The sequence below is a fragment of the Capricornis sumatraensis genome, chromosome 4 (genome assembly GCF_032405125.1).
Source record: "Capricornis sumatraensis isolate serow.1 chromosome 4, serow.2, whole genome shotgun sequence".
Classification (NCBI taxonomy): domain Eukaryota; kingdom Metazoa; phylum Chordata; class Mammalia; order Artiodactyla; family Bovidae; genus Capricornis; species Capricornis sumatraensis.
This window is the reverse complement of record NC_091072.1, coordinates 156,156,811-156,177,365: the sequence shown is the minus strand read 5'-3', so window position 1 is coordinate 156,177,365 and position 20,555 is coordinate 156,156,811. Positions and strand designations below refer to the sequence as shown.

Below are 20,555 nucleotides of genomic sequence, written 5' to 3'. Positions count from 1 at the left end.
AGAATTTTCCACAAGTGCCAACTGGAATGCATGAACATATGTAACCAACATCTTTCCTTATATCTTAACATTAACCTTGTCTCGGTCATTATTTCTACAGAATTAATGTTAATAAAGTTGCAGTAACATACAGTCCAAAAATGCAATTATTCCAAATTTCTAGCCACAGAAAATAAAAGACAACACACACAATCACACAGACTCACACAGCTGCAGCACTCCCCAATGGAACACATGAATAAGTGTCCACACAGAGACCCCTGGAAAGCACACACGCACAGATGCCTGCGTCTACCCCTCCTGCACCTGAGACCCACGTGGGCTACCGTGAGGGTCAAGAGGCCCTACTGCATATCTGTTCGATGTCCTTCATCTCTTTGGGACAATCTGCAGAAAGGATGAGTGGGGATGCCTCAGTCACCACCACATCATCCTCAATTCGTATACCGAGACCACGGAACCTTTCGGGGGCATCTTGGTCGTCCTCCGGAATATAAATTCCTGAGAAGTAGAAAAAAGAAGTAGAATGTTTGGTTCAGAAATGGCAGTGACTGGATGATTTGGGGCAACTAAGTTAACCTCTTTGTGTTACAATTCATCTGTAAAGCCAGGATCCTAACAGTACCTACCAATAAAAATATGGAGTGAAAGTGAGATAATAGATATAAAAAAGAATCCAAGTCTATGCCCCAACCAGTAATGCTGAAGAAGCTGAAGTTGAACGGTTCTATGAAGACCTACAAGACCTTGTAGAACTAACAGCCAAAAAAGATGTCCTTTTCATTATAGGGGACTGGAATGCAGAAGTAGGAAGTCAAGAAACACCTGGAGTAACAGGCAAATTTGGCCTTGGAATGCAGAATGAAGCAGGGCAAAGACTAATAGAGTTTTGCCAAGAAAATGCACTGGTCATAGCAAGCACCCTCTTCCAACAACACAAGAGAAGACTCTACACATGGACATCACCAGATGGTCAACACCGAAATCAGACTGATTCTATTCTTTGCAGCCAAAGATGGAGAAGCTCTATACAGTCAACAAAAACAAGACCGGGAGCTGACTGTGGCTCAGATCATGAACTCCTTATTACCAAATTCAGACTCAAATTGAAGAAAGTAGGGAAAACCGCTAGACCATTCAGGTATGACCTAAATCAAATCCCTTATGATTATACAGTGGAAGTGAGAAATAGATTCAAGGGACTAGATCTGATAGATAGAGTGCCTGATGAACTATGGAATGAGGTTCGTGACATTGTACAGGAGACAGGGATCAAGACCATCCCCATGGAAAAGAAATGCAAAAAAGCAAAATGGCTGTCTGGGGAGGCCTTACAAATAGCTGTGAAAAGAAGAGAAGCGAAAAGCAAAGGAGAAAAGGAAAGATAGAAGCATCTGAATGCAGAGTTCCAGAGAATAGCAAGAAGAGATAAGAAAGCCTTCTTCAGAGATCAATGCAAAGAAATAGAGGAAAACAACAGAATGGGAAAGACTAGAGAGATCTCTACAAGAATATTAGAGATACCAAGGGAACATTTCATGCAAAGATGGGCTCGATAAAGGACAGAAATGGTATGGACCTAACAGAAGCAGAAGATATTAAGAAGAGGTCGCAAGAATACACAGAACAACTGTACAAAAAAGATCTTCACGACCTGGATAATCACGATGGTGTGAACACTCATCTAGAGCCAGACATCCTGGAATGTGAAGTCAAGTGGGCCTTAGAAAGCATCACTATGAACAAAGCTAGTGGAGGTGATGGAATTCCAGTGGAGCTATTTCAAATCCTGAAAGATGATGCTGTGAAAGTGTTGCACTCAATATGTCAGCAAATTTGGAAAACTCAGCAGTGGCCACAGGACTGGAAAAGGTCAGTTTTCATTCCAATCCCAAAGAAAGGCAATGCCAAAGAATGCTCAAACTACCGCACAATTGCACTCATCTCACACACTACTAAAGCAATGCTCAAAATTCTCCAAGCCAGGCTTCAACAATATGTGAACCATGAACTTCCTGATGTTCAAGCTGGTTTTAGAAAAGGCAGAGGAACCAGAGATCAAATTGCCAACATCCGCTGGATCACTGAAAAAGCAAGAGAGTCCCAGAAAAACATCTACTTCTGCTTTCTTGACTATGCCAAAGCCTTTGACTGTGTGGATCACAAGAAACTGTGGAAAATTCTGAAAGAGATGGGAATACCAGACCACCTAACCTGCCTCTTGAGAAATCTGTATGCAGGTCAGGAAGCAACAGTTAGAACTGGACATGGAACAACAGACTGGTTCCAAATAGGAAAAGGAGTACGTCAAGGCTGTATATTGTCACCCTGCTTATTTCACTTCTATGCAGAGTACATCATGAGAAATGCTGGACTGGAGGAAACACAAGTTGGAATCAAGATTGCCGGGAGAAATATCAATAACCTCAGATATGCAGATGACACCACCCTTATGGCAGAAAGTGAAGAGGAACTAAAAAGCCTCTTGATGAAAGTGAAAGAGGAGAGTGAAAAAGTTGGCTTAAAGCTCAACATTCAGACAACGAAGATCATGGCATCTGGTCCCATCACTTCATGGGACATAGATGGGGAAACAGTGGAAACAGTGTCAGACTTTATTTTTTTGGGCTCCAAAATCACTGCAGATGGTGACTGCAGCCATGAAGTTAAAAGAGGCTTACTCCTTGGAAGAAAAGTCACGAGCAACCTAGATAGCATATTCAAAAGCACAGACATTACTTTGCCGACTAGGGTCCGTCTAGTCAAAGCTATGGTTTTTCCTGTGGTCATGTATGGATGTGAGAGTTGGACTGTGAAGAAGGCTGAGCGCTGAAGAATTGATGCTTTTGAACTGTGGTGTTGGAGAAGACTCTTGAGAGTCCCTTGGACTGCAAGGAGATCCAACCAGTCCATCCTGAAGAAGATCAACCCTGGGATTTCTTTGGAAGGAATGATGCTAAAGCTGAAACTCCAGTACTTTGGCCACCTGATGCGAAGAGTTGACTCATTGGAAAAGACTCTGATGCTGGGAGGGATTGGGGGCAGGAGGAGAAGGGGATGACAGAGGATGAGATGGTTGGATGGCATCACTGACTTGATGGACGTGAGTCTGAGTGAACTCCGGGAGTTGGTGATGGACAGAGAGGCCTGGCGTGCTGCGATTCATGGGGTCGCAAAGAGTTGGACACGACTGAGCGACTGAACTGAACTGAACATTACTAGAACTATTATTGTAGTTATTTTATGTTATTAGTCTTCAAGATCTCTTCAACTACAATAATGTTGATCATGATTCTGTCACGTGCTAATGGCTCAAATAAGCCACTAAAGTTACTTTATGAGTATGTCAATATATGCTGGGAACTAATAGATTACATAAATGCATTCTTTCTTTGTCTAACAGTCCCTTGGAAGAAGGGCACTTATCAAAAATAAGGACATATAGAATTTTATCATGTATTTAAAAAACACTTATATTAGTCTCAACAACGAGAAGCTGCAGAAATACTTAAATAAGTCATAAGTGTAACTGATGCACATGATATAAAGAGGGAAAAAGGAAGAGCTTAATGAACATCTGAAAAATTCTAAAAGGCCAAGCTTCCCTTTCTAATCATAAAATCAGACAGATCCCAGGTCTTTTCATTTTAAGAAACTGTAAATTTCCTGTTCTATACTCACAGATGCTGTTCTGTGATAAGAAAAGGATCAACAAAGGAAAGTGTAGTCAAAGTCTAAGGAAGTGGCAACTTGATTGGACTAAATGGTAAATAAGGCCACAGATAGCAACATACGCCTGGGCTCAAAGGGGAGCTTAAAAGGCGTGTCCCAGCTATAACTTATATAATTTAGATGTGAAAACACTTGAAATTTAAGACTGAGATCTGCTTTCATGAGAGAAACAGCATCTGTGTTTAAAACTAACTTGTAGTCTCCATCTTCACACTGCACCACGGCCTCTACTTCTCTCCTGCCCCACGCCTACCATCATTCAGGCTGGGGAACCATCAGACTGCCCGCTCTCTCTGAAGCCCAGGAGAAAGGGTCTGGATACTGAAGAGTGGAATAATGCAGGCAGTTCCATGCAGTTTGCAGAGGAGCTGCAACTGTGAATGTGGGGAATCTGAGAATCTCTGAAGGAAAGTGCCAGGGGTTCACAAGCGTCAGCAGCCCACCACAAAAGGAAGACCAGTACAAACTGGTCCTGGCAAAGGCAGGGTTAAAATAAATATTTATTTCTTAATATCTACTGATAGGAAGTATTCCCCATCTGTTGTTTATTGGAGAAGTCAAATTAAACAAATTGTGTGATGTTAAATAAAAAAGCTCAAGGAGGATCTAAAATAAAGTCCCCTTCTATACTGGAGAGATTCATATTCCTGTTTCTTCCAATTTAATTACATTGGTTCACATAAGAAGAAAGTGTTTGCCCTTCTATCTAACACTAGGATTATGCGTCCCAGCGGATGGGAGGCTGTTGGCACCTCCCCTTACCTGGCTCCACGGTGATTACCATACCGGGCTGGAGAGGGAGGGAGCGGGGCATGTCTGGAGTGTCGTGGACATCCATCCCCAGGTAATGGCCAACATGATGGGGGCAGTATTTTCGAGCAGCCTGGAAATGATATGACCACAGTGTTATCAGAGCAATGACCCTTAGGGGCAAAGTTGGGCCTGTGTAAATCCATGAGATACGTGTCAATACTGCCCCCTGCCCTGAGCTCTACCGCCTGTGTCATCTATCCTTGGGCTAATGCTTGAGAGACTGAAACTGCTACTTCTTGTGTGTAATTCTGCCAATGGCATTCTGTTAATAACGAATCCACATTTCTGTTCCTACTACTTCACACTACACACATGCTAACTGGGGTCGCCCCAGCAATGACAATGGAAAGTGAAAATTTCTTTTCTGGCGGGGAGGGGAGATAATTATGTTAGAACAGTTCTTTTTCCAACATGCCCACATCCCTCTCAAGGAGCCTTCTCTGGAGACCCTAAGTATCTCACAGCAGCTTGTGGGGTAGGTAGGAAATGTCATATAACACAGTAATTATGAGGCATTTACCAACCTGAGTACTTCTGTTAATTAAAGATTTGTTGGCATGAACAGGAGGAATTACAGCTTCTTCCCTACTGATATAAGAAGCCCTGGCAGTCTAACTTGGAGATAAGAGATACCTTACTGGTCTGTCTGGCTTGACCACCTGGCATCTTAATTTAAAACTGAATCTTTCAAGTTTTCTTCAATACCATCACACTTTGGATGCAGATGAAATTCCCTAAAGACATGGCAAGTGAGGATACTGTTAAAAGTCTCAGCAATGCTACTGAAGCCACACACACCTTCACCCTTCGACCCCTAGTTTTTCAAAATCATTAAAAAAGAATTAAAGAGTTAACCTCTCCTCCCTTTTCTGTCCTTTTCCACCTTGTCTATACCAGACTTCATTTTATGTTTTCTGAAGATTGAGCTAGTCACACAGCATGCAATGAACTGCATGTGCCGCCATCTTCTGGGAGAAAGAAGTACTGCGCCTTTTGTCTTCCTCTATGTTCAAAGTCCCTCTTACAGAAGAATCACAAACTCCTGTTTCTAAATCGAATTAGCTTTTCATAGGATAAAGCCCAAGCAGCATGTCAGGTGTTCTGAAGAACTGGGATCGAAGGAAGTGAAATACCTTGAAGGGATTCTTCTCCTTAATGTTCTTCGTGATCCCCAACTCCTTTAGCTTCTGGCTTATCAATGTCAGCATCATGCTGTAGACATTCTCCAAGCTGGTTCCAGGGCAACAGAGGGTCAGACAATCTCTCTGGACTTCGAGAACAGCTTCATAGAGCTCTGCTTGAGGTGCCGTGAACCTGGTGACAGGGAAACCCAAGAACAAGAATTTGGAACGGCCTGATATTGCAGGGAGTTTTCTTCTAAGTTTGATTAGAAAAACTCTCAACGGTCAACAGATAGACATGGTGAAGTGAGAAGATGCACCCAGCTATGAATGCAGTTAGACGGCCAGATTAGGCTGAACCTTGATCCTTCCCATTTTTTTTTAACCATTAAAAAACACAAAACAAACAAAACCAACCAGTCAACCAACCAACCAACCAAAGAAAAAAACTGTCTAAAGATCTACTTCTTACAGGCAAAGCAGATGTCATGGGATAAACTAGTCGATACTTTGGCTACTAGTAACTTACTAGTTTCTGCGTGTCCTTAGAATAATCATTTCTTTAGCAGTAATGGAGGAAAACTCTAACCACTTACATCTTACCAATTACAGCTTTTCTTTCAAGGACAGACTTATAGCTGCAGTTGCTGCCAGCTTTTAGAAAGCTCTCTGGTGTCTTCAGACACTTGTTTTTATTTTTATTTATTTTATTTTTGGTGGCACTGGGTCTTTGTTGCTGCAGGCTGGCTTTCTCTAGTTGTAGAGTGGCGGCTACTTTGTTGCGGTGTGCAGGCTTCTCACTGCAGTGGCTTCTCTTCTTGTGGAGTGCAGGCATCAGGCACACGGGCTTCAGTAATTGCAGCATGCAGGCCCACTAGTTGTGGCGCACTGGTTTAGTTGCTCCACAGCATGTGGAATCTTCCCGGACCAGAGCTCAAACCTGTGTGCCCTGCACTGGCAGGCGGATTCTTACCCCCTGTACCAGCAGAGAAGTTCTAAATGCTGTTTTTAATATTTTGTCCAGATTCTATAATTATTATCTGTGGAGGGTTAACATGGCCAAACTATTCTACCAAAACCTAAATATTATTTTTGCGATCAGAAAAGTAAAAACTTTAAATTTATTTTTTTAAAAAGTGTGTGCACATGTTAACTAGGTATCTTTACATGCCTCATTCATCATATGATGAATAAAGCAGTCTCAGAAAAGAATCAGGAGCTTTGTAAAGGCAGTTAACCTGAGCTGGAGAGACCCTGTATATTTTAGTCCTTTATTCCGAACATATCCATTTTCTAACTCATATTCCTAAGAAGCAGTGGGATCTGTAGCAGCCCTACCTGCCATTGACAGGCCAGGTACGAGTGATGTCACTCACGTAGCAGGAAGACTCACAGCCTCCATCCAGCAGCACCATCTCCCCATCCTGGAACAAGAATAAGACAGGTAAACAAAGGTGACTTTATGACTGTCAGTTGTATCTTCTAACTTAAACTCTTTATGCCTTTCATTAAGAAAAAAAAAGTTCCAATTTAAAGGAGACTAATCTCTGGTTCCTTCTCACAAGAAACAGCATCTAAGTGTTCCATATGAATTCATGTTGGGTCAAGAAAGACAGCACTGTTGAGTGGTTAAGTGTGTTGGCTCTGGAACCATAGTGCTTGGGTTTGAATTACTAGATGTGAACATCAGCACATCATAAATGTTACTTCTGTCACTATTAATTAAAAAAAAAAAAACCTATGTAAGTCAGTATCCAAGGCCTTTATTCACATATAACTTACCCATTTAACTTTAGAATATCACTCCCTCTTCTGCTCTCCATCAAAACATTTGGTGGGAGCAAAAAAAGAAAAAAAAAACCACTTTGCGTAAATCTCTGTTTTACCACTTGTCACGTTATCCTGAAATTTTCTGTTTCTGTCTTTGAAGACAGGCCATATCTCATTCATATCTAAATAAGCACAGAACTTGGCACACACTAGAATAATGGTCAGATAAATACATATATAATAATGGTAAGAATGAATGTGGTTTTTATTTCTGGCAAAATATAGACTAAATTTTAGAAAACAACTCAGTTCTGGGTAAAAATAGATTCTATGAAATGTTGACATTACATCATGTAAGAGATGTCTTAAAGACTTTTTTTCCTTGAATAAAAACAGCCCAGAACTGAAACTAGGGCTGGGAGTGATAAGTAAGTATTACAGTACATAGGAAGGAAAGTGTCTGCAGAGTGGGGAAGATGAGCAGGAGATTCCTTCAGTAACCCACGACATTCACAGGGGATAACAGGGCCCTGGGTCATCAGGACCCACTTCACTTCTGACAAAAGCATATGCGAATAATATTTAGAGGAAATGGCTCCCAAATTTGGGACTTCACAATTTCCCCAAAATAACAACAAGCAAACATGAGCTCACAACCAGAGGCTGTCACTGTCAAGCACATGAGACAGTAGGCCCCAGTCAGCGAGACTCAGCAGGAACACCACATACCAAATTCAGGTCTTCCAGAATTCCAGGTGATGGAATTATCTGGAATTCATGACATAACTGCTGTCATGAAATGTTTAAAGAGATAAGGTTAACAAGCAACAAGTGACAACTAAAAAATAACCATGTGGATTTGAAGGGAATAGAGATAAAAATTACTGCTGAAATAAAACACTAGGTGGATGGCTGAAGGAGTAGGTTAGACAAATGAAAAAGTTTAGTTTCCTAGAAGACAGACCTACCAAAATCCCCTAGAATATGACAGAGACAGACAAAACCAATGTAAACATGAAAGAAAAGTCAGCTTACCGGAAACAGAACAGAGGTCTAACCTATCAACACATCTAACTGAAGTCCTTGCAGGAGTGAACAGAGACATGGAAGAGGTGATATCTAAAGAAATGTCTGAGCATTTCCTAGAACTGATAAAGACACAAATCTACAGATTCAGGAACCAGAAGGTATCATAATGAGACACGTAAAAATAAATTTGTACTTAGAAATACAATAAAACTGAGAAATACCAAAGAAAAAGAAATCTTAATGTAGCAAAAAGAAATTTCCCAAAGTAAAATAATAATTATTTTCTTTTCTAAGATCAGCAAAAAGTCAGAAGAGAGTAAAAATATATTAAAACTGATGACTAACAATAACTGTCAATCTAGGATGGTTTTCTCAGCATAGCCATTTCTCAAGAATGAGAATGAAATAAAGCTGCTTTGGCTAAACGAAGGTGGAACAAGTTTATCAGCTATATACCTTCATCTAAAGGAAGCTGAGGTGGAAGGAAGGTGATCCCAGAAAGGCCGTCTAAGAGCTAAGAAGGGAAGATGAACATGCAGGTAAGTTTGTTTAAAGCCTCTGCTGTGACCTCTTCCTGACAGCTGCACGTCGCTGTGGTAAGCCCTGAGGCAGAACCATGGGCAGCCTGCGGTCTTTCTGACCACAACTGTGCCAGGCTCCTACTAGCCAGTCAAGAGCAGAGCCCTTCCAATACCCTGCGTTTCTTGTGGCTTGTTGATAACCTTGCCCGGTAACTTGAATTGAAAACTTTTAGATAACCAAAGCTAGACTATGACCTATAGGTTTTTGACCATTTTCCCTTATTTCTTACTTGCTCTAATAACAGCAATACGTCTTCTTGCCGTATAAAGCTAGATTTGTGCTTATTCTCTGGTTTTCCAAGAATGAATACTATATTGTTTAGGAACAGGTACCCTGGTGGTAAGACTATGAAGAAAAACCAAAAAATGGTTAAAATAATTGTTAGGATGATAGGAGATAGAAAGGGAGATGTGCATGTGATTGCCTAGAAGCTTCTAAGGTTCCAGCAGTGTTCTTTCTATCCTTGATGGTGGATATATGGTTGTTCATTTTATTATTATTTTAAACAGTACAATATATTGTTTATAACATTTGATAAATATGACAACTTTAAGAAAATACATGGAATATAGTGAAAGTGAAATATTAATTCTTAAATAATCATGCTTAGAAAGGAAAAAAGGATGAAAATTAATGAATTTAGGGAATTTCCTGGTGGTCCCATGGTTAGGACCAGGTGCTTTCAATGCCCAGGTTCGATTCCTGGCCAGGGGACTAAGATCCTATAAGTCACATGTCACAGTAAAAAAAAGAAAAAAAAAAAAAAGAGTTTAGCACCTAATTTAAGAAGCTAGAGAAAGAAGAAGAGAATGAACATAAAGAGAGAAGAGTAAAATTAACAAAGGCCAGGACACAGTGTGGTAAGATAATAAGCAAAGACAAAATAGCATTAATGGTATGTGAAGCTGACTTTCACAGACGAATAAAAACCCGCAAACCTCTACTGAGATTTCTTTGCACAGATCTGAAGTGTACAGAACTAAGTTTTGTCAAATGTATATACCCAGGTAACCGTATGTTCACACTTTTACCCAGTCAACGCCCCATCAGAAGCAACCACTGATCTGATTTCTATCACCATAGATGAGTTTTGCTTATTCTAGAACTCCATATGAACACAGGAGTAGAATCACATAGCTTGCAATTTTTTTCTTTTGAGGTCATTTGTGCTCTTGGTAGTGCTGTGGTTTGCTCCTTTCTCGTAAGGATATACCACATGGCAACGTCTTCATCTAATATCCTAGTTACAAACTGGCTATCAACATTCTTGTACAAGGCATTTTGGGGATATATGTTTTAATTTTTCTTGGAAAAGTACCTACAAAAGAAATTGCTGGTTCATAGGGATATGTATATTTACTTTTAAAGAAACTGTCTATTAAGTTTTATTAGAAAAAAAGAGAAGGCAAAAATAGTTCAAGACTGTAAAAAGGTACATAAAGGAAAACAAAAAACAAAAGAAAAGAAAAAGAATGTAAAAGTGTAATTAATTCCAAACACAAAAGATTAAAACGTAAGATAATTCTATGAATAATTTTAAAAACTTGGACGAAATACTAGAAAAATATAATCTACAAAACTGTTTCAGGAAGAATGGAAATATAAATTGATAAAGTCACTTTGGGAACGTCTGGCAGTTTCTTTTTTTTTTTGGCCTCACTGCGTGGGATGCAGAACTTTCTCAATCAGGAGCCCCTTGCAATGGAAGCGCAGAGTTTAAACCACTGGACCACCAGGGATGTCCTAGGCATTTTCTACCAAAGTTGCAAATATGCATACCCTATGACTCAGCAACTCCACTATTAGGTGTTCCTTAGGCAATCTTGATAACATATACTGTTCACAGAATATTCTTCATAATGGTAAAAACCCAGAAAATATATAAATGTCCATCTATGGATATTTATCACAGAAAGAAATTAAAACAGAAAAGTTTATAATATTTATTCATTTAAAAATAATAATAAACCCACTCATTATATGCTAAAATAACATTTTTAATGAAAATAACTTTTTCTAAAAATTATTGTTAGAAAAGTGGCACTGCTTTACATTTTTGCAAATCTCTATTTAGCATAGAAAAATAGAAGACAGCTAGAGTCTCCTCATATTTGCTTCTGCATTCAATTTAGAGTGATGTTTCATGTCATGAAACCTCTGGGATACTTAACTGTACAGCTGAGAGACAGTAAGAGTGAAAAAGAGCATGTAACATCTTAGCATTCTTATGAAAATAGATTTAACTTCATAAACCACACTTCAACTGCTATTCCACACTTTAGCTATTACAATGAACAAACTAGTGGCATGCAACAACATACTGTTGTATGAAAGAAAACACACATAGTATTTCAAATACATAAAGTTCAAACATAACTGAAACCAAAGCAAATAATGTGAAACTACATTATTTACTAATTGTAAAATAAAAAGAAAAGCAAAGACACGATCACTATCAACACTGGCAGAGTGGTTACCCGATCAGGGAGAGGAGGAGCTATCATAGGCAGGGCAAAGACCGCATGGAGAAAAAGCTGTTTGGGGGTGGGGGGCACAGTAAGGCCCTATTTCAGGGGCTGACAAGTTTTTTCTGTAAAGGGCTAGTGATATTTACTTTGTGGACCATACTGTCTCTGATGCAACTACTCACCTCTGCCCATGGGGTGGGGGTAGGGGAGCAGAAATCACTGTGTTCCAATGAAACTTTATTTAAAAAACAAAGTGGAAGGCTGGATTTGGCCCAGAGGGCCAGCAAGCTATTTCTTGATCTGGGTAATGGTTACACGAGTCTTTAAAATTACCCATTAAACTCTTCCTTTATGGTTTAACTACTTTCCCAGTAGTTGCATTTTACAATTAAGATATGTAAAAATAAATAGAAAGTCTCAGTATATTAAAGAAATTGAACCACAGTTAAAAGGCCCATAAGAGATAATATCAGGCCCAAATAATTCCACAGGACGTTCTAACCAATTTTCAAGGAACGTTAATTCAAATCATTTTATAATATTAAAAAACAAACTGTTTGACACCTTGATGTGAAAACCAGAAAGACAGCAAGAGAAAAATTATAAGACAATCTCACTCATGTACACAAATCAGAATATACTAAACAACACATGAGCAAGTTGGAACCAGTTGTGCCACAAGATAAGATGCTTAACTTCACTGGGAATAGAGGCAACGGAATTTAAGGCCACAATGTCTTATTCCAACTAAAATGATAGAAATTAAGAAGTTTGATAGTAGCAAGGGATAGAGAGAATATGGTCAACAGAATTAACTATACATATATGCTGGCAGGAGTGTAAACAGATACAAATACATGGGGAAAAAAATTATTTTATCCTGCTTGAGTAAAAAGAAAAGCTAAGCTCCCAAAACTACATATAACAGTATGTAATTTTTAAATAGTTCATAAAGAGGCAGAACTAATTAATATTGTTTGGGGAATCATGTCTATATGATAAAACTATTTTTTTAAAAAACCCAAGAGAATGACAAACAAACATTTAGGATACTGCTTAGTGACCTCTGGGAGGGAGGCTGTGTGAGGGCAGAGCATCAGGGTCTGTAAGAAGATTGAACATACTGGCAATGTTCTTGAGTTGAGTCTTTGGTTCACGGGTATTCATTAGAAAAAAAAATGTGTAATTTACATGTTTGCTATATTCATTTTTTGGAATTTACTGTAAATTTAAGTAGATAATTAAAAGTAGACTCAATAAAGGAATACAAGATTCTTTACTTATAAATCACTTGGGAAGAAAACCATAAAATATAAGTTCCCTCACAGCTAATAAGCTATTGGTAAAATCTGCCTGCTCCCAAAATAAGCTTGGCCTGTTGTTGGCACAAGACCTCAGTGAAGGAGTTTTACCACATGAAATGAGCAGAGGATTTAGACTAGAATAGTTGGCTCTGCATTAATGAGTTACCTAAAGCTTCTTTTCTGTTAAACAGGCATGCTAATAACTGCTCTTATCTCGTAGTGCTAATGTGAGGATCAAAGGAGAGCATGTCTATAAAAGCATTTTATAAACAACGGGTTTTATAAACAGCAGTTAGCTTGTGAAAGCTGAAGGTTAAGGGGCTGTGAGGCTACAGCTGTTTCCTACTAAGGCATCTGAACCCAGAGGTAGTAGCACTGAAGGGGATCTACGCACCTTGATGAGCTGATTGTTCTTCACATAGTGCAAAGTGTTTGACCGGTTACCTCCAGCAACCACAGGTGGGTAAGCTAAGATGTCTGCACCACGGGCCCGGCATTCAAACTCAAACTGAAAAACAGCAGCAAAGTCTGACAATACAGGACTGAAGAAAGGATTTCCTTAAGGCCGCCCTAGCCTAGTCTCTCTTCAACAGCCCATACCTCCAGTCAAGTACTTAAGTCAATACCAGAAAACGATCCATCACATCTTTTTAACCAAAGTTTTATGCTATAATTTCAGTCCATTTCTTTTATTCTCACCCCAATACTGTTATTCAACGCTATTACTAAATCTGTTCTTTTCTTCCAAGTGCTCTAACTTTCCTATGATTTTCAAACAGTTAAGTCCTGAAGACAGAACAGAAAACTTATGATCAGGCTGAGTACAGAGATATAGTCTAGACACTTTACATGTTACTTTTTTCTTATTTAGGTAAACACTGGAATACAACTTGCATTTTTAACAAGAGCTCTAAATTTCCAATTTCAACCTTCCAAATAGCTACCAACCTACATGCTCTGGAAATTTGAAAAAGGATGCTAGGCAAATGGTATTTTCTAATTTCGTTATGTCCTAGGACGAAGCTGGAGGCTGTTTCATATCTGCTACTATCCACAGAACCGCCTCGGATTCCCTGCCTTTACATTTACCTAAATACTATGATTCTTCTTAACTCCCACTTGTGAAAGTCCTTCCTTCTTTATCTGTTCTTTTCAATTTTCTCCATTTAATTGTGAAAGAAAGTAAAAGTAGCTCAGTCGTGTTCGACTCTTTGTGACCCCATGGAATAGTTCATGGAATTCTCCAGGCCAGAATACTGGAATGGATAGCTGTTCCCTTCTCCAGGGGATCTTCCCAACCCAGGGCTCAAACCCAGGTCTCCCGCATTGCAGGCAGACTCTTTACTAGCTGAGCCACCAGGGAAGCCCAAGAATACTGGAGTGGGTACTCTATCCCTTCTCCAGCAGATCTTCCTGACCCAGGAATTGAACTTGGGTCTCCTGCATTGCAGGTGGATTCTTTACCATCTGAGCTACCAGACTCATCTAATAAATTACCAGTGACATTTAAGAACCAAATCCTCTTCATGGATACCCTAGTCATGTCAATGAAAGCCAACTGGATGCCATATGCAAATCAAGAAAGTACATTTGCCTCTGACAAAACTTCGCCAGGCATTTAAAGCTCACCTTAGCATAAAGAAAGCCTTCTTCCACAGGGGCTTTACTGGCAAACATGGTCTCTATAAAAGCCTGCAAAGAGAAGGAAGGAAGAAAAGAACATAGTTCCATTTTAACTACGCTGCTTATCCTAACATTCAAAATACTGGAGCTCAAATGAAAAACACGGTTCTCCCCAACTTTGTTGACCTGAAGTTATGGCTTTGTGGGCGTGATAATACAGCTTTCCAAAGGGGAAAATATTGCTTTCCAGAATAGTTGGCTGATGACAGACTTAGTGGAAGGGCATTCAACCTTCCCACTTAGAATATACACTGTATGCTAGAATAAGCGGCAGGGAAACACATTTGTCATTTATCTTTCAAAATGATTCTACAGCCTTAGAATATATGCAATTATGGATTCACTGGTAGAGCCTACAGCAGGGTTCCCCAGCCTTGGCACTATCAACATTTTGGGCCAGGTTATTCTTTGGGGGCTATCCTGTTCAATGCAGGATGACAGTAGCATTCCCTAACTGTGATAATTAGATGTTACCAAATGTCCCCTAGGGAACACAAAACTGCCCCCAGTTGAGAACCACCGGCCTACAATATCAGTAATTTAATTATTGGATTGGCTAATAAGTTCATTTGGGTTTTTCTGTAACATCTTACACAATGTGCCTTTGGTTTTTATTTTGTTTTAGCTCCATTCCCCTCAAATCTTGCTTTTCTTCAACTCTACCATGAATTTATGTTCTCTTGTATTTTATGTATCCATGTAAGCTAATCAAAATCCTTTTTGAAACGAGGTCCAGTGAGGAATTGCAGACCCGGATGTTTACAAAGATAGGAAACACGGCACACATGCAGTGCGGCTATCACAGGGGATTCCTGGGTCCGCCAAACAGTTTGTCCAGGTTTTTCTGTAAGATTCTTTTTTTTTTTTTTTAACCCTTTTGTTAGTGTAACTATTCTTTTTTCTTTTTTATCATTCATTTAAAAAATTTTTATTTTTACTTTATTTTGCTTTACAATACTGTATTGGTTTTGCCATACATTGACATCAATCAGCCACAGGTGTACATGAGTTCCCAATCCTGAACCCCTCTCCCACCTTCCAGCCCTAGTGTAACTATTCTTAAGGAAACTATTTTGCCCAAATATCAAAAGTCTTATAGAAACATTCTAGATTAGAATGTTGGGAACTCTGAAGGAATATAATCACTGATAGCTAGAAGTTGTTTATTAAGAAAAATAAGGGCAAATTCTCTGTTGTCATTGCTAAATTGGTAGATTATAAAGGAATTACCAGACTTAATACTTCTAAGACGGCTTCCCTGTGGCTTAGATGGTAAAGAACCCACCTGCAATGTGGGAGACCCAGGTTCGATCCCTGGGTTGGGAAGATCCCCTGGAGAAGGGAATGGCAACCTACGCCAGTATTCTTGCCTGGAGAATCCCATGGGTGGAGGAGCTTGATGGGCTACAGTCTATGGGGTCGCAGAGCTGGACATAACTGAGTGACTGACACTTCCACTTTCTTCCTTCTGAATTTTAGGACAACATTGCCTAGCACTGACCCTAGTCAAGGTCTGAACCATGTTGGTTAACAGTGCTGAGAGGAGTTTCCAAGCAGTCTGTTATCAGCTTATCAGTATTGATAACAGTGAAATTACTGGTTTGCTCTTGGATTCTCTGGGACCTCTGAAGGGCTTTGCTGCTTCATAGCAGGAATATACCAACACAATCAAAACCCTAGGATCCCTAGCTGAGATTCCTGGGGCTGCCTGGTTCCGAGGTGTTCTGTGTGTGTATCTGTGGTTCCAGAGCCTCCGAGAAAGTTCATCTTCCCCAGTCCTGACTGAGGAGGACAACAGGAGCCTGTACTCTAGACCTGGCTGATGGGTTATTGTTGTTCAGTGGTTAAGTTGTATCTGACTCTTTGTGACCCCATGGACTGCAGTGTGCCAGGCACATTTCACTAATTTGTCCTTCACTAATCTCCCTGAGTCTGCTCAAATTCATGTCTGTTGAGTTGGTGATGCTATCTAACCATCTCATCCTCTGCTGCCCCCTTCTTCTGTCTTCAATCTTTCCCAGCATCAGAGTCTTTTCCAATGAATTGGCTCTTCACATCAGGTCGCCAAAGTACTGGAACTTCAGCTTCAGCATCAATCCTTCCAATGAACAGTCAGGGTTGATTTTCTGAATCAATCGAAAATTTTAACTGGTTTGATCTCCTTGCAGTCCAAGGGACTCAAGAGTCTTCTCAGCACTATCCAAGAGCATCAGTTCTTTGGTGCTCAGCCTTCTTCATGGTCCAACTCTCATATCCATATGTGTCGGCAAAGTAACGTCTCTGCTTTTTAATACTCTGTCTAGGTTTGTCATAACTTTCCTTCCAAGGAGCAAACGTCTTTTATATTTCATGGCTGCAGTCACCATCTGCAGTGATTTTGGAGCCCAGGAAAATAAAATCTGTCACTGCTTCCACTTTCCCCCCTTTTGCTATGAAGTAATGGGACCGGATACTATGGTCTTAGTTTTTGAATGTTGGGTTTCAAGCCAGCCTTTTCACTCGTCTTTCACCTTCATTAAGAGGCTCTTTAGTTCCTCTTCACTTTTTGCCATTAGAGCGGTATCATTTGCTTATCTGAGGTTATTTCCCCTCGCAATCGTGATTTTAGCTCGAGCTTCATCCAGTCCAGTATTCTGCATGATGTACCCTGCGTATAAGTTAAAGAAGCCGGGTGACAATATGCAGCCCTGACGTGCTCCTTTCCCAACTTGGAACAGTCCATTGCTGCAAGTCTAGCTCTGTTGCTTCTCGACCCGCTGTGCCCTTCTCCTTTGGTAACTCAAGACTGGTGAGCACTACCACTGTCTTTAACAACTGACCCGTTTAACTGCCATTTGTTAGTACATCTGGCATCTAAATTCATTCATTCATTTTTTTTTTAAACCCCACATGAAATCCACATTACATAAAATTAACCAATTTAACAGTGAACAATTCGGGGAATTCTCTGTGCTTCCACCACAGGGGGCATAGGTTTGGCTCCTGGTTGGGGGACTAATGGCCCACATGCTGCGCCTCGTGGCCAAAAAAAAAAAAAAAAAAAGTGGAACACTTCAGTGGTATTTAGTCTACTGAGAATGCTAGGCAGCTTCCACCTCTGTCTAGTTTAAAAACATTTTCACCACCCCAAAAGAAACGCCCTACCCAAATAAGCAGTTACTTTCCCCATATCCCTGTCACCCCAGGCCCTGGCAAGCATCAACCTGCTTTTGGTTTCTATGAATTTACATATTCTGGCTATTTCACATAAACGGAACTACATAACGTGTCGCCTTTTGTGTCTGGTCTGCTTCACTTAGGATAATGGCTTCAAGGTTCATCAATGTTGTGGAATGTATCAGTATGTCATTACTTTTTACGGCTGACCAGTATTCATTCCACTGTATGTATAGATATATACACTACATTTTGCTTATCCGTTCATCAATGGATGGTCATAAGAGTTGTTTGCACCTTTTGGCTATTGTCAATGGTGACTCAACTTTGCTCATAGCTCAGTCGGTAAAGATTCTGCCTGAAATGTAAGAGATCTGGGTTCAATCCCTGGGTTAGGAAGACCCTCTGGAGAAGATGACAACCCATTCCAGTATTCTTGCCTGGAGAATCCCACGGACAGAGGAGTCTGGCAGGCTACAGTCCATGGGGTCGCAAGAATTGGACACTACTTAGTGACTAAACCACCACCACCATTGTTTGAGCACCTGTTTTTAATTCTTTTGGGTATACACCTAAGAGAGGAACTGTCAGGTCATATAATAATTACTTATTTTTTTTCAGGAACCCCCAAGTATTTTCCACAGTGACTGAACACTTCTACTGGTAATGTACAAGTAAGTAAGTAAATGTTACTCAGTCATGCCCAACTCTTTATGACCCCATGGACTGTAGTCTACCAGGTTCCTCTGACCATGGGATTTTCCAGGCAAGAATACCGGAGTGGGTACCATTTCCTTCTCCAGGAGATTTTCCCAAGCCATGGACTGAACCCAGGTCTCCCGCATTGTAGGCAGACACTTTACTGTCTGAGCCACCAGGGTAATGTACAAAGGTCCCGATTTTTCCACATCCTTGCCAACACTTGTTAATTTTTAAGGAAGATTTTTATTTAGTTATGGCTGTGCTGGGTCTTCATTATGCATGCGGGCTTCCTCTGGTTGCGGCCAGTGGGGGCTACTGTGGGGGCTACTCTCTAGCTGCGGTGCACGGGCTTCTCATGGTGCTGGTTTCTCTTAATGCCCAAGCTCCAGAGCACAGGCTCAGCAGTGTGGTGCTCAGGCTTAGGTGCCCCGAGGAATGTAGGATCTTCCCTGATCAGGGACTGAACCCATGTCCCCTGCACTGGCTGGCAGATTCTTTACCACCGAGCCACCAGGGAAGCTCAACATTTGTTATTTATTTTTTAATAAGGCATATTATTAGGTATGAAGTGGTATCTGATTTTGATTTGCATTTCCTAAGTGGCTAATGATATTTAAAACATTTTTTCATGTGCTTAGGTCATTTGTATATCTTTGGAGAGATGTCTATTCAAGTTTCACTCACTTTATAATTGGGCTGTCCTTTTTTTCTGTTGGCCGTGCCAAGAGGCTTGCAGGATCTTAGTTCCCTGATCAGGGATTGAACCATCACCCTCAGCATTGACAGTGTGGAGTCCTAACCTCTGGACTATCATAGGCTTTCCTTTTTTGTTTTTGAGCTGCAAGAATTCTTTACATATTCTGAATACTTGACCTTTATCAGATATATGACTTGCAAACATTTTCTCCCATTCTGGAGGTCGCCTTTTTACACTCTTGAAAAATGCCCTCTGAAACACAACTATTTTTAACTTTGATCAAATCCATTTTATTTATTTTTCTTTTGTTGCTTATTTTGGTGTCATATTTAATAAATTCAAATTCATAAAGATTCAGCCCTGTATTTTCTTCTAGGAGCTTTATATTCTTGTAGCTCTTAAGGTCAGGTCTTTGATCTATTTTGAGTTAATCTTTGTATATGTGTGTGAGGTATGGGTCCAACATCGTTATTGCACATGTGGACACCCAATTGTTCCAGCATACTTGAGTTATTCTTAAAATACATGGTTAAGAAATTATTTTGAAAGAAAAAGGATGATTCTGATAAGAGGGATGAAAATAAAACTCTTGAGCTTGGGTGACTGCCAAACCACTGCTGGTTTGAAGTAGTACTGGCTTTTAAATCAGTGGAATCTGAAAAAGATAAATCTGAACCTTAACAGCTAGCATAATGGATTGGAAAGGAATCGCAAACTGAGGGCAGGTATGGACGGCTTCGGTCTGACAAAGCTCACTCTTCTTCAGACGAGTCTCACTCACTTTGGGCAGCAGGTGGAGCTCTAACCAAAGAAACTTGCGCCACTGTTAATGAACCAGTGAGGCTTCTGAGACACACTACAACTAAGATAATTCAAGTATGGTAAACTGTCTGATGGAGGACAAAAAAAAAAAAAAAATCAGAGACCCTTATCTCTTAAGGTTTAGTATGCAGAATACTATGTTAAGAACTCTGCAACTAAAAACCAAAAAGATAAATAGTTCTATTAGAAAATAGGCAAAAGAGCTGAATGGACATGTCTCCAAAGATGATATATAAAGGTCCAATAAGCACACAGAAAGATGCTCAATGAGTGACTAGAAAAATGCTAATCAAAACCAAAATGAGATACCATTTCTTTCGTGTGTGTGAAAATCATTTATTTATTTTTGGCTGCTCTAGTCTTTGCTGCGTGTGGACTTCCTCTAGTTACAGCAAGTGGGGGCCGCTGTCTAGTTGTGGTGCAAGGGCTGCTCATCACAGCGGCTTCTCTTGTTGCAGAGCACTGGCTCTAGGGTGCGCAATTTTCTGCAGTTGCGGTGCATGGGCTCAGTAGTTATGGTTCATTGGCTTAGTTGCCCCGGGGCATGTGGGGTCTTCCTGGACCAGGGACTGATTGAACCGATGTCCCCTGCATTGCAAGGCAGATTCTTAACCACTGGATCAACAAGGAAGCCCAAGACACCATTTCACATCCATTAGGATGGCTATCATCAAAG

The 20,555-nt window shown here is 40.2% G+C and overlaps 1 protein-coding gene across 1 annotated transcript in view; it reads right to left on the bottom strand.

Annotated features, from left to right (window-relative positions):
• Positions 1–334: 334 nt before the first annotated feature.
• The window catches only part of XPNPEP3 (X-prolyl aminopeptidase 3), a 41,739-nt gene continuing 21,518 nt past the window's right edge, over positions 335–20,555 (bottom strand). The window contains exons 5-10 of the mRNA XM_068971718.1: positions 14,449–14,511; positions 13,214–13,327; positions 7,005–7,090; positions 5,679–5,859; positions 4,495–4,615; positions 335–501 (exon numbers count right to left, since the gene is read on the bottom strand). Of these exons, the coding sequence (XP_068827819.1) occupies positions 335–501; positions 4,495–4,615; positions 5,679–5,859; positions 7,005–7,090; positions 13,214–13,327; positions 14,449–14,511 (732 nt within the window). The remainder of the gene's footprint in view (positions 502–4,494; positions 4,616–5,678; positions 5,860–7,004; positions 7,091–13,213; positions 13,328–14,448; positions 14,512–20,555) is intronic.